Genomic DNA, 14,546 nt, shown 5'->3' with positions numbered 1-14,546 from the left:
AACAAGAAGAGAATCACCAAGCATCCAAACCATTGCTTGGAGGGAAAGTCATCACATCACTTACGGACACGCAAAATTACGAACTGTAAGAAAAAAACCACACCGTGATATATACAACTTGAGACTGGGCAGGTTGTGATTAAAATGCCAAATATTTGCTTTTGTATTCACTACTTGATTGAAGGGACTCTTAAGGAGTTCTGAAGGATTTCTTAAACCTTTTGTATCTATTGCGTAGTTCTCTTTTAGCCCTTCTTGTTTCTGGATAAATCAGCTCAGCATTTGGCAGGACTGGTGCCATTGTGTTAATTCTCTAGCTTTGTAGTTGACTCGGTTCTTCTGTATGCTTTCTGCTGATTTAATGCTATTCATTCTGTTCTCTTATTCCTACATCAAATCATCCCCAGAAAACTCTGCTTGTAGCTAAAGTTTAGAGCCCCATTGTATTTTCCCACTTTCTACTGCTCAAAGGGACAATAAAATTTGCCCAATGCACAGAAAACTTTTAGACAAGCAGAATTCCCCAAACTGTACTTCAAAATATGGGTTTTTCTCCTCCAGTTAATGGCTTGTTTTACCATGTTCTGTTAAAAAGCCCTCACATGACTACAGTTATTTAAGTAAATAGCTTTGAGTCAAAAAGTGACCTTATAAGCTTTTTTCCTTGTTTATTTAAAATATTAAATTGCCACTTTTGGGTGGAAGGAATACTTAGTAATTCAGATATGAAAATAAATCACAGATTAGTCTAAAACCTATTTTCTAGCAGTCAGGTCAGAAAAATATTAGGCCACAAAATTGCATAACTTTTTCCATACTGTATTTTCAAGATTAGTGCAGATAAAGTAACTTTTCAGGGAAGTACCTTTTGAATCACTGTAAAAAAATAAATATGGTACTTATTAGGGTAGTCATGCATATTTTTGAAGAGGAAATAAATCTTTTTATTGGTTGCAGCAGAGTCTTAGCTGATTTTATTTCCATCAGATACATTAGTGAACACTCCAGATGTGCAGAAAGCAGACACTCCCCAGATGTAAAAAATTATCTTTGTTTTTTGACTGATTTACAGCTGTTATTTGTGTTTGGGCCATATTTGTTTTAGGTTGGAAGGAGCTTCATTCTTTGGAGCAAAGCTTTTTGTTTTCTGTTGCTCTGCAGAGAAACTAAACTTGAAAAGCAGCATCAATAGGTGGCTGCTTATAGGAGGAACAGGGTTTGAAACCAACTGTATGGGATTTAATTTCATGAAGCTACAGGCAGGGCTAATTATAAACTGCTGCTTGGCAGTGGGAGTAAACATCCCATCTGTGTTTCCTGACACAGAGGGATCTTGCCGGCAAACCTCGGCCCTGGCTGAGAGGAGTAAAGTTTTAAGTATGTTCCTCCACCCGCAGCAAGTGGTTTTCATGTTCCAGATTCTCCGTTTAAAACTTTAGAAAGGCAGTTCTTACAACAAGGTATAGAGAACCAAGTCACCTTTGTCCCAGGCTTTTTGTGATTAAATCGCTCCTCTTGGACAAGTTGGAAAATAACTGTCAGAATGTGAGCTGAGCAGCAGAAGTCTTTTACTGTAGGTGACTAATGCTGGTGGGGTAAAACCTGGGTTGGAATCAAGTGCTGGTAAGCTTGAAAAGCAATTGTAAGACATATGGTGGCTTTGCTCTGTTATTTGAAGTGTTTCATGAACAATTTTCAATGTGTTGGCCTTCCTGTATTTTCTGTAGCTTCCATTATGGCCAGGTGTTGAATATTTCTGCTCCTCCTGTTTTCAGTCCGCCAAGGGGAAGGAGTACAAAACATGGGAGTATAAAATCCGGTTTCCCTGCTGGAAGTTGGAGAAGCTGCTTTTTGCCTGGTGGCCCAAGAGTTCCTGCCCTTGTGGCTACCAGCATCCTCATCCCCCGTGAGCGCTGCCAAACCTCATGTAAACTCAACAGAGATGAGAGGCCTCCTTGAGCTCAAGATGTTTGTAGATTTCATGAAAATGAGCAGCTAGGGAGCAGGAAAGACCCAAGCTGGGCAATCACCAACCATATAAAATCTAACAAGAGCAAGTGCTGGATTCTCCACCTGTTACACATACAAATTGGGGGATGAGAGGCTGGAGAGCAGCCCTGCGGAAAGAGACCTGGGGGATTGGGTTGATGTCAAGTTGAACATGAGTCAGAAGTGTGCCCTGGCAGCCAAAGGGGCCAACCATGTCCTGGGGTGCATCAAACACAGGTTGGGGGTACTGGTGGATGAAAAGCTGGACATGAGCCAGCAATGTGCGCTCGCAGCCCAGAAGGCCAACTGTATCCTGGGCTGCATCCAAAGCAGCATGGCCAGCAGGTCGAGGGAGGGCATGCTGCCCCTGTACTCCTCTCTGGTGAGACCCTACCTGGAGTCTTGAATCCTGCTCTAGAGCCCTCAGCACAGGAAAGACATGGACCTGTTGGAGAGGGTCCAGAGGAGGGCCACCAAAATGATCAGAGGGATGGAACACCTCTGCTGTGAGGACAGGCTGAGAGAGTTGGGGTTGTTCAGCCTGGAGAAGAGAAGGCTCGGGGGAGACCTTACTGCAACCTTCCAGTACTTTAGCGGGGCTTATAAGAAAGATGGAAACAGACTTTTTAGCAGGGCCTGTAGTGATAGGACAAGGGGTAATGGTGTTAAACTAAAGGAGGACAGATTTAGACTAGATATGAGGCAGAAGTTTTTCACAATGAAGGTGGTGAAACCCTGGCACAGGTTTCCCAGAGAGATGGTAGATGCCCCATCCCTGGCAACATTCAAGGTCAGGTTGGATGGGGCTCTGAGCAACCTGATCTAGTTGAAGCTGTCCCTGCTCCTTGCAAGGGAGTTGGACCTTTAAAGGTCCCTTCCAACCCAAAGATTCTATGATTCTATAGCTAGCCAGTAGCCAGTTGAGGGAGGTGGTTGTCCCACCCTAGACTGCAATGGTGCAGCCCCACCTCAAGTACTGTGTGCAGTTTTGCACACCTCAGTATAAGGACATGAAACGGTTGGACTTCATGATCTTAAGGGTCTTCTCCAATGTAAGTGATTCTATGATTCTGTGAAACTATTAGAGTGTGTCCAGAGGAGGGCACCCGAGATGGTGAAAGGCCTTGAGGGCAAGACTTACAAGGAGCATCTGAGGTCACTTGGTTTGTTCAGCTTGGAGAAGAGAAGGCTGAGGTGTGAACTCATCGCTGTCTACAACTTCCTCAAGGGGGGCAGTGGAGGAGGGGGTGATGGTCTCCTCTCTCTGGTGACCACCACTAGGACACGAGGAAATGGAATGAAGCTGCATCAGGGAGAGTTCAGACTGGACGTTAGGAAAAGGTTTGTCACCAAGAGGGTGGTTGGTCACTGGAAAAGGCTTCCCAGGGAAGTGGTCACAGCACCAAGCCTGTTAAAGAGGTCAAGGAGTGTCTGGGCAATGCTTTTAGTCATATGGATTAGTTTTAGGTGGTCGTGCAAGGAGCAGGGAGTTGGACTCGATGATCCTTGTGGGCCCCTTCCAACTTAAGATGTTGTGTGATTCTATGATTGTAAGTTAGTCGGACGCTGATGGAGTGGCAGGTAACATCCAGTGGTGGGACAAGGACAAGCTGACTGCTGTCACCTGCTCCGTAGGCCTACAACTGGAAGACCAGCTGTAGCATGCAGGCTCTGTGGCACCCTGTGGTGCGCAGGGTGCTGGGAGGCAGAGAGAGTGAAGGAGAAGAGTACTGGCATTTTTAGAAAAACAAAATTCAAGCAGTCTGTTGCTCAAGTCAGAAAGTTATGTTTGTGGTGATTCATCACAAGTCTCCTTTCTTGGTGTGTCGCCATACACGTGACTAATGGAGGAACTTTCCAAAGCTTGTGTCAGCTTCTGCAGTGGAATGTAAATATAACTAGTCTAATACCATAGCAGTAAGTACCTAAGCATAGTGATGGGTCTTTGCAAAGGAATCCTATTTGCACAGTTACTTGGCTGTCTTGAATACCTTCTAGCTCATCAGCTTTTCAAAAGCTTATGTTTGCTCTTTTGTTTTATCTCTGTTGTTGTTCCCCCATCTGATGTAAACTATGCAGGTTACTGGGGACAGCCTGCTGAAGAACTGTCTCTTGAGATCCTTCTTGTTTGAGCTACAGACATGAAGGAAAATAGAGTAGGCACTTCTGAAACGTTCTTGATTCTGCTCATGCCCCTAGGAGCTAGAAACACCTGCTGTATTGTGCTTTATACACAATATACAATCTGCTTTATTTGCAATTATTTTTGCTTAGACAAAGAAAATGCTTATAAACTCCATTAGTCTGGGTGCTCCTTAAACCTGTAGGGAGTGCAGCATATTCTTGCTGACTTTTTCTTCTCGGATCCTGCTACTGTCTTTACTCTAGTTCTGTAGCTTTATCTCTGTTTTCTGATTGTTTCTTCCCTGCAACTAGCTGCATCCCTGGTTCTGAGCCTCTCCTTTCAGGGTAAGTGATTGAACTTCTAGTTTAGTTGAACCTGCCCATTCTAAAAGCTGAGGGAGTACAGTTGTAAAAGCAAGTGTTTTAAAGACATATAAAGGTTTGTAATGAACAGTGGAGAAACAACCAGTCTTTGCTGGGAAAGAAGACTGGCAGCACTTCGGAGTGCAGATTATTGTAATGAGTTTCATATGCTAGGTTTCGACATTTTCTGCTACCATGTATCTGAAGAGCCTGACATCTTGCTGCATGCTTGGAAGACAGAATTGTGGTTGCAGAATATCAAATCATTCCAGTCAATATAGAATTTTTTTTTCTTTTATTAACTTTCAAGTTTGTTTATTGCGCGCTCAAAGCATGTCTTATGTGAGATTGGCAGTCAGCAGTCTCATCCTAAATTACTTCTCCATGAAGATCATGTGTGAAAACAATCCCTTAAAATAGCAGTGTCACTGAATGCACACTTTTTTACACTGGTTTCCTCCAAGAGGAGGAAACCACTGCAGCTAGAACCATTCAGAGTTCTTGGACTAAGTTTCATGATGGCAGTGGGAGACTCTTCAAATAGCCTTTTTTCTGCTGCAGGTAACACTTCAGCTGTACCAAAGCATAATGTTGAGTATATGTGCTTGCTTTTCCCTCTGCCACTCCTAAAAAGAAATAGTGCTCTTGAAATACACCCACCAGTGTGACAGACATTGACTTAGTGATACATCTTTAACCTCGAGACAGACAGTGTTAACAGGTGGTGGTGGTCCACCTCTGGTTGCTGCTCTACCAGAGTGTTTTGAGGAGCACGCGTCTTCATCAGATCCTTTTGCCTGCCTTCTTAGAGTTAGACTAGCAAATATCTGAGCAGGTACTGTCTTGAGCGTTCCTCCTTGGAGGGCTATAGCCTGAGAGATGTATGTACTTGACAAAAGAAACCAGAATTCAAGGTTGAGGAACAACTATGTAAAAACCTATTTAAATTTCTCTTGAGTGTTTTGACCTTTTTTGCCTGTTAATATGGAGGTTTCTTGGTGCAGTCTGAAAAACGGGTTAACTTCAGAGATAACTGAGATTTGGGTCTTCACAATTGCTCATTTTACTGAGGTTTTTTAGATTGTATTGCAAGATGATGTAGGCTTCAGATAAACAACCTCCAAATATTTTGCATTCTGTGAAACAGTTTTTCATGAGCTAAGTGTCTAAAAGAGCTTACAGTCTCCACCTAGACTGAAGAACACCAAGTAAAATATCTTCTTGCTTTCTATCCAAGATCTATACCTAATGACTTTATCCAGGAGGTTCTAAATGCACTTTGCTCATGCACCTCAATAAAGCCATGAATTGCCTCTGTTTCCATGAAGGAGCCTGTTACTAACCAGGCAGTGCTACCTCCCTGCTTGGCTATGAGCAAGGTGGTACTCAGTTCAAATGTTCCAGTATAGGAATCACTGCTTAGACTTCAGATTCCAGTTTCTGCTGTCACAGTTCAATTGGCCAGACTGAAGACTAGCTTGAAGGATGTTTTCAGGAAACTGCAAGCTTGCCTTTGATTTTTTTTTTTTTATTCCAGTTGTCATTCCTTGCTTCCATATTAAAAAAAAAAAAAAGGCATTACTAGTGCAGTTATCTGCGAAGAAAAAGATACTTGAATTTTGACCTCAGTTGAGATTAAAGATGTCACCAAGTATATGAGCGTCTTTTATTCCTGGTACAACATTTGTGACTTGTCCTTGTCTTAACTTGGCCTGTTACATAAGCAGAAGGAACATTCTGCTTGTGGTTTGATTTTTGATGTTTGTTTTTTATTCCTCTCCAGACTTTGCAGTAGCCAGTTCTGATTCCTCTTCTGTAGTTACATTCTTAAAGGAAAAGCCAGACACATCAATGCTTTATGCATGTATCTTCTGAATTAAGGTAGTTTTGGCTGGAATTAAGTTCTGCTCAGGCTGGCTTGATACTCAGTAGGTAGAAAAAGTCTTCCAGCTTCTTTGGGGCTGGAGCAGTATATTTGGATGTCTTTTTCTTGAATAGCTGCTATCTACTTTCATGTCTTTTTCCATGCTTCAGTGAAAGTAGGAATGATGAACTCTCAGAAATATCCCAAGTTGTTTTAGCTGTCCATTTATCTTACAAGCCTTTGCTGCTGAGATCACAGTACTATATTCATGCTTGTGAAACCAGTTTGTCATGAATATATTGAGTTAGTGTGTTTGCAGTTGGCTGGGTAAGCAGTAGTAGCTCTAGCAACTGACCTAATACAGTAAGAAGGGAATGTTCTTTTCCTAAGGACTGAAAATGAAACTTAACCTACCTGGAGTGGAGAGCCCATAGTGGTGACAGCTGCATTTATCTGTCTTTTAGGAAGTTGAAGAGACTGCTCAAGATCATCTGTGCTAATAACCACCTTCATACTGTTAACCTTTGTTAGGGGAAAAGATAAGTCTTATAAACCCATGAAAATGAATTTTTAATGATAAGGTATTAAATTCATTACTTGATCATATAATTTTCATACTGGGCTTTGTGCTCAAAGGCCCTTCTTCACACTTGAATCTTGTAAATTCTTGTGAATTGGAGCTGTGTCCCTGCTCATTTTGTGGTTCAGTGGAAAGAAGACTGGGAAAGAATATGCTGTGGATGACACTAAGAAAGCATTCAATAGCAGTGGCAAGAATAAAGGATTAAGTGCATTATAATGACTGTAGGAATTTATGTTCAGGCACTCTGAATCCTTTCTGTAGAACAATTTTTAGGGCTGTTCCTTTTTATTGTAAAGAGATGTGTGGATGGTGGTCTGGAAAAATAGAGAAAAATGTCTGTCTTCTGCCCTGACTCAAAATATTCTTCTAGACTGATGCAGGAGGCAGAAAACATACCTCAAGATGGATCAAAGGCATGTTTATGACTGTAAGAATTGTTGGGTTTGAGTAAGAAAAAACAGTGTTCTTACTCTTGCTTTTATCTTCCGCAGGCAATTTTGACGACTTCAGCTTACAAGATGCATTTGGTAATTATTACACTCTTGCAAATTTTGGGAGGTAGGTGGGAAAATAGTGCCTGCTGTTTTGATTTGTTTGTTTCCTGAGTATCACTGCATGACCAAGCATGACACCTTCCCCGCTTTGTTTAAACCTCAGTGGAACAACTCAGCTATGGGTATATCAAAATGTTGACTGCATAGAACTGAAATCTGTCTTTGGGAACAGTCAGGGATTCCTCTTAAGGAGAAAATGTCTTGCTGTATAGACTTAATCTTGTGCTTTTCATTGTATAGACATAGGCTTACATTTGTCTTCCATGTGTCTTCTGAACAGTGTGTTAAATAGTATTTAAACTTTTTTTTTCCTAATCATCCTTGACAGACACTACAAAGAAGCCTGTTCCATCTCAGAAGCCACCACCATCAGATTTAGGTGAGATCTAATCAGCTTGTAGTGTTTTTTACTGTGAAGTCAAGTGTAGTTGTACATACTAATTAGAGAGCCTGAATTTTTCAATTTAGTGGTACACAGAGTTGTGCTATTTCTGTAAAAGAAAGCAGTTCCCTAATAGCAAAAGGAGTTCTGCATTTTGGGATCTTCTGCTAGTGCTTTCACGGATTTACGTTGTAAATTTTTGATTTCACAAGCTTAAAGACTCTGTGAGAATCCCTTCTGTTGGGTTTCAATCTGCATGTTGAGATTGCTCACCTTGAGATGGCCCTTGGCATGTACCATGATCACCAAAAGCAGCATGTAGTTTGTCAGATAATACCTGTGGTGCTCTTTTGTGGGCCACTGTTTGAGTGAGCTTGCCATTATATTCTTGGTGAAAACATTGGCAGGTGTATTTTGTGTAAAAGTAGTTTAAAACTAGCTCAGTTTTTGCATTACATTTAAAACTTCCCTTCTTTCTTTGTAGATTATTTAGACTTGGAACATGCTCTTCAGCCTGGTAAGTATCATGTTTTCCTGGATACTGCTCAGTGGTTCTTGGTGCAATGTCTATCCATCCTGTATTACCTAAATATTATAAGGGCACTGAGTTGATTAATGTACAGACTGCAGATAAAAATAATTGTAGTCTAGTTATGTTTATTTACCTTCATTTTTAAGGGTCTGGATCACAAAACCTGTATGTGTTTCACTCATTTCTTAGCCAAGTCCTCCTACTTGTTTCATTGCTGTGTCTTCACTAGATGGCACTAATTCCATGACTATTACTTACGGAAGTAGCTTTTAAATCTGAAGTAATATCTTCCTTTCCAGCAAGTAATTTTAGTAGCACAAAGAAACATTAATCTGTTTGAAATAATATGAGGAAAGGGAGTCTTTCTAATGTGCTTCAGCTCTGCAGTGAGGGCAGCAGTAGAAACCGCAGTATTGTTTTCACTCAGGCAGTAAAAGGTGCATCCAGTTAGGCAGATAATGCACAAGTAGCTTTTTGAGTATCACCACCAGACCTGTTGCTGCACAGACAGCTTTCCTAACACAGGAAACAACAACATACAGTTGTGGGACAGTAGCACTGTTTGCTGCTCTGTTTTATTTAGCCCTTTGAAGTTTTGTCTCTCTTAAAGCAGTCCGTTTCCAGATGCTGAGACTTCTGAAAACAGAGTTGGCTAATTGAGAAACGGTTTGCTGAGTGAATAGATAGTTCAGGTAAGCAAAGAGAGAGGATCCTTTATAAGATTGAAAGCCTAAGTTGGGGTATTAGAACTGTGCTTCGGAAGTGCCTGCCTCTCTAATTTGGGTGTTCAGAGAGCCTAAGGAGTCCTCATTGTCACAAGTGGGCAGTTTAGATCACTTAAAGAACCACTGTCAAAGGTGTTAGCAAAGATGTTTTTAATGTGATGATGTAAAAGTGTGAATTAACTGAGTTCGATGGCAAGGTTCACTTCGCATGGGTAAAAATACAAAGGAAAATTGAATTACACTCGAGTTAGAATTATTCACAGAGAGACTAGAGATGAAAGGGTAAGGAGAACCCTCCTGTTGAGTCACGAGGTTCAGAATGGACCCCCTTGCTTTCTAAATTCCTTCTCAGAGAGGAGTCTAGGTGTGGTTGGATCCGGACTTAGTCCCAGACTTGGTCAGCAGTTTATGTCTAAAGGATTATATATGAATGTTTCATTAGCACCAATTCATCATGCAATCAAAGTTACCAAGGCAAAATGAAAGTTATCATACTACAGGGTTATGCATGACATTGGTTGCTTACTGAAGATCTGCTGTTGGTAGAAGGTCTCTCTGCCTCAAGGATCAACCTTGAGGGGCACCCCAGGTGAAGGGGAGATGAAATGAAAGTTATCATACTACAGGGTTATGCATGACATTGGTTGCTTACTGAAGATCTGCTGTTGGTAGAAGGTCTCTCTGCCTCAAGGATCAACCTTGAGGGGCACCCCAGGTGAAGGGGAGATGACCGCCATGCAGCCACACTGCCTAGCAGGGAGAGCTCAGAGAAGTCTCACTTAGGCCATCATATTTATGGGATAAAGTGGTGAGCTCATAGTCAAATTACATGCGATGGGCAAGGTATGCATGAGACCCCTTGTACCCCCAGCTTTCTTTATTCCTTGATAAATGAGTCTTGGAGAAGCCACCTGCTACTCATGTTAATCACATGATCAGCGTTCCAAGCTTATATGCATCAGTTCTCACTGTGCCGCTCTGCTCCTTTGTGGGTTTTTCAGAGAACAGACTGAAACTAGAGGAGCTCTTGGCCTGGCTGTGGCTCAGGCCTTTATCTCATTTGGAGCCTGTACCAAACTACTGCTAGTTTGGTTAAGGGGTTGAGTGCATCTGCCACGCTGATCTAACTTGTGCTAGAGCTGGGAGGAGGCAAGACCATGCAACATCAAGAAGAAGTAGCATACAAAAGAAATGGGCCACTAGGTGGGTTCAGCTGTTGGTGAAAACACAGTTGTAGAAAACCACTGCTGGTATGTTAATTTGATGTGGGCAACAAGGACTGTGACCAAAGAGTACAGAGAAATTATTAAGATCTCGTAGTATCCTTATTTTGTTGCAAGCTAAATGAAGTGTCATTGTGGGGACCATATTTATAGTTCTATTGTGTGTATCTTGTCTTCTTTTTTTTTTTTTTTTTTTGAGGTACCAACCTTTATTATTGGTTAAAATCTGTTAGTTTTAAAAGAGGAAACAGCCAAGTACTCTATACCTGCTAGAAAAATTTAAAGATGCATTTGAAATCAGATGTGCAAACTAAAATGCTGCATAAGACTTAGTGAGGAGTTCTGAATACGTTCAGTTGTAGCAAGGGTCTGACATACAGGCTAATGTAACAGAAACACTGTTAATTGTGTTAAAGTACAGTGTTTAACCTAAAATAACCAAACAAATACAGCATTAGCTAATGAAAGGAAAATGACACGGGAAAGATAAGTCTTTCAAGGTCACTATATGCTCTGCTTTTGGTCTCTTCACACTAGTAACTGTGGTCACTTTATCCTAACTCTATTTGTCAACAGATGACCCCAAGCCAGGTCCGCCTGCAAATCCTAGAGACACTGGTAAGACTGACCTAACAGGAATTTCTGAACAGTAGAAAAGTATTTATTAATCTTTCCTAGTCCCTTTCAAAGTTACTGTATTGTAGTCTGCTTTTGATCTCTTAACATTTTTCTTTTTTTTCTCCTAAATCTCTTTCGTGTGTAGATAACCCCAAGCAAGGTCCACCTGCAAATCCTAAAGACAGTGGTAAGGCTTCTAGCGCAAACTCTTGAATCATGACATGGTTTTACTATCTCAATTAAACTTATGGTAATAATTCCTTGGTAATTGGCTGCTATGTATGTCAGATGTTGCACTGGATAAATACTGACTGAGGAAGGATTGCCTTGCAAATAAGCTTTGCAGCAGTCTTGAAATTCCATAACAAACCTGTTGAGTCACTTTCCTTTCACCTAAAGGCGGGATGGTGTGGGGAGGAGGAAGGACGGGACAGTATGTGTGCTTGGGGCAGTGCTGTTCTTGGCTGCCTGCGGTGGAGCGCCTGTGTGATATATTGAGTCCTTTCATCTTTACAAATTGAATCCCTGCTAGTTGTGCTAAAAAGTAAGTAGGAAATACCTGTGATCTGTATTCTTAAAGCATCTACGTAAAAGGTAAAGCTCAAAATTAAAGGGTTAATTTTTTAGGTTTTTTTTTTAAAGGCCCCAGTTAAGAAATACAATTCTGTTGTGTTTGAAAGGTAGGCTTAAAATACATGTCCTTCCCTGCCTGTTGTGCTTTAGAGGTCTTCTCTGTCTTTGCCTAACTCAGAACAAGACAGATTCAGATGGATGTAGCTGTGATGATGCCATCATCCAGGAATATGGTGGAAAAAGAGTCCTTACCTTGAATGCAAGCCCCGGTTCTTGTTCCTTCTTCTGCCTGATTTGCAGCAGAGATTTTATTTCAGTTCTTGCCTGCTTCACTACAGTGCTTTTGCCACCCAACAAAAAACATACTCTGATGCAATGCTTTTATTTTTGCTGCTTGAAGCAGATTTGCTTTGCATAAACTAAAGTTTCATTTGGCAGCAGAGGGAAGGAGAACTCTGGCCCCATGAGGAAGGGTCCAGTGGAAATGGAGAGGGACTGGTTTAGTGTCCTGCAGTAAGTCAGAGGAGGGAATTACATTTGGATCTTCTAATTGTCAGGCAAATACTGCAGTCACTGGACTGTGGCATGCTGAACTCTTATCCTCTAGCTGCTGTGTTGTACAGGATCAAAAATTGGTTGTGACTTAGCAAACCAACTCTGAAGAAATATTCACAGCTGCAGCCTTGAAAAGAAATGGTCCTTTCCTGTCCATGTTCTTTCTCTGCTTTAACAGGATAGTGAGACTTGATCTGTTCCAGTTAAGTATCTTACAGGGCTTCTTGCTTGCTTAGCCTATGATTTGTGCAGTACTGCCTGCTCTTGGACACTGACTTCTCTCAGTTGTTCAGGAAGCCAGAGGCAGCAGTGCTGCTATCACACTGTGTAGTGCCGAGCTGAAGGGACTTGAAATTGGGAGGACTTTTGAAACGTGAACATGTTGTGACTATGATGCTGAGTTTAAAACCGCCATGAACTCAGCTGAACGATCTAGAGAAAAATTCCATGTTGTTATGTGCCTTGAGGTGTCTTGTCACAGAACTCAAAACACGTAAGATAATACTGTTTTTACTTTTTATAGGCAACTTTGATGACTCAGATCTATATGATGGCCGTTCACCACAAGGAGGTGATGGTGGTAGTAACAGCAATGGTAAGACAGTAGGTTGTGCTTCATATTGATCGTATGGCTACCTGAGCTTTTGATAAAAGCTTGCTCACAAGCTGGTTAACATGGTCTAACTTGTAACACTTTTGATTCTGGTATCTGAAACTTAAGAGCATACCTTCCAGTTCAACAGCAATGTATTCTGTCTCTGCCAAAACCCCCCAGATAATTAAGCGGTAAAACTGGTCTAGGAACCTTCAATGATTTTTACTGTTACGCTAAGAAAGATGGTGTTTAAAACTGAGATGTGAATGTGGTACTTATTTCAAAATTCACCACAAATATAGTTCTTAAAGGCATCCAATTTTCAGATCTTCTGTGTCATAAGTTTCTTTTAGTTCTTGTGGTTAGGTACCCCAAGGATGGGCCAGAAGAGGGTCTACCTTGTGTTCTCAGAGATTTCATCTGTTCCACAGGATGAATTGATCCTTAGACTTCCAAATGATGTAGGTTATATCTACTCTGAGCAGTATAAAAACCAAACTTGTTTTGTGTAATCTGCCATGTCTAATTCTTACAGTTTACTTTGAAACAATACAAGTTTGACATTGCTTTCAATTCTGAATAATGTATACAAACCTTTTCTTTTTTTCAGCTTCTCAGGGAGCAATAGCTGGAATTGTAAGTGCTGTGGTTGCTACTGTAATTGGATCAGTATCTAGTTTCATTGCTTACCAGAAGAAGAAACTCTGTTTCAAGCAAAGCGGTAAGGATTCTGAATTAGCTTTGTTTTCAACTGTCTAAAGAGATGTGGTTTTATATTTTTAGGGGGGCTAGAAATTGATCTTATGCATAAATTACTTTTAAGAGCACAGTGAATTTGTTTTCACAGAGAGTAACCTTTCTTACTAGTCATCTAAGACAGGGTGTCTGAAGAAAGTCTCACCCAAAATTTAGACTTTCAGAAGCAGACAGACTTAAGGCTTTGCATTTCTTAAAATAAAAGCACTTCCTGATAAAGAGTAAGCAGGAGAGACTGCAAGGAAACATTTCTTTAATGAAATTTGAGTGGAGGTTGGGAATTAGAGACTATTTTCATGCTGGAAAATACCTTGTAATTTCTAATTTTGTAAATCTTGCCTTTGTGTCTTCACAAGATGCTTGCCTACATATTAGGTTTCTGACAACTACCCAGATGTCCATCCCCAAATGATTCTTCTGCAGTTGCCTATTTCTTGCTATCTACTTCTTTTACACCTAAATAAGATGTAACTTGGATCAGAGAACTTGAATAGTGCTGAGGGTGATAGGTGGGGCAGAAGCTTTGTTTTTGTCCCTTCTAGTGTTTCTGACTGGTTGGTGAAGGGGGATGATAGAACAGCAATCCAGCCAGGCACTGCTGTTTTGTAATTTGGGAAGTTTGGAAACTGAGTAAGGTCTACCATGCACATTGAAATTAACATGTGGGCAACACAAGGGAAACTCAACTACTATCAGTAGCACAGTTTCTTCAGTGCTATTTCTTCTCTCAAATTATCTCTATTAATCAACAGCTTTGAAGATAAGAGAATATGAATGCTAAACATCTTTGTTTCCCAGCAGATGAAGAGAATGTGAATATGGAAAGTCATCGGGGAGCACAAACTGAGCCACCTGGTAAGAGAAGAATCTAGATGGAAGATCAACATTTGGATGGGGATCCTATTAAATGCACTTTATTGACATCTAACATAGTGGAGAAAATTACATGACAACTAACTTAGAACTGAATCAAGATTTCAGTTCTGGTATGTCGTGGTTTAACCCCAGCTGGCAGCTAAGCACCATGCAGCTGCTTGCTCACTACCCTCCTTGCCCAGTGGGATGGGGGAAGAATTGAAAAAAAAAGGTAAAACTCATGGATTGAGATAA

The 14,546-nt window shown here is 41.0% G+C and overlaps 1 protein-coding gene across 1 annotated transcript; it reads left to right on the top strand.

The window, feature by feature from the left end:
• Positions 1-3,100: 3,100 nt before the first annotated feature.
• CD99 (CD99 molecule) lies at positions 3,101-14,308 on the top strand. Its single transcript, XM_010284416.1, has 8 exons — positions 3,101-3,349; positions 7,415-7,481; positions 8,344-8,376; positions 10,916-10,957; positions 11,103-11,144; positions 12,609-12,680; positions 13,291-13,401; positions 14,235-14,308. The coding sequence occupies exons 1-8, from the start codon at positions 3,101-3,103 to the stop codon at positions 14,306-14,308; spliced, it is 690 nt and encodes a 229-aa protein (XP_010282718.1).
• The last annotated feature ends 238 nt before the right edge of the window (positions 14,309-14,546 follow it).

Source organism: Phaethon lepturus, unplaced genomic scaffold, assembly GCF_000687285.1.
Source record: "Phaethon lepturus isolate BGI_N335 unplaced genomic scaffold, ASM68728v1 scaffold2153, whole genome shotgun sequence".
NCBI lineage: Eukaryota > Metazoa > Chordata > Aves > Phaethontiformes > Phaethontidae > Phaethon > Phaethon lepturus.
Note: the sequence above shows the minus strand (reverse complement) of the source record. Positions and strands in the feature narration are given on the sequence as shown.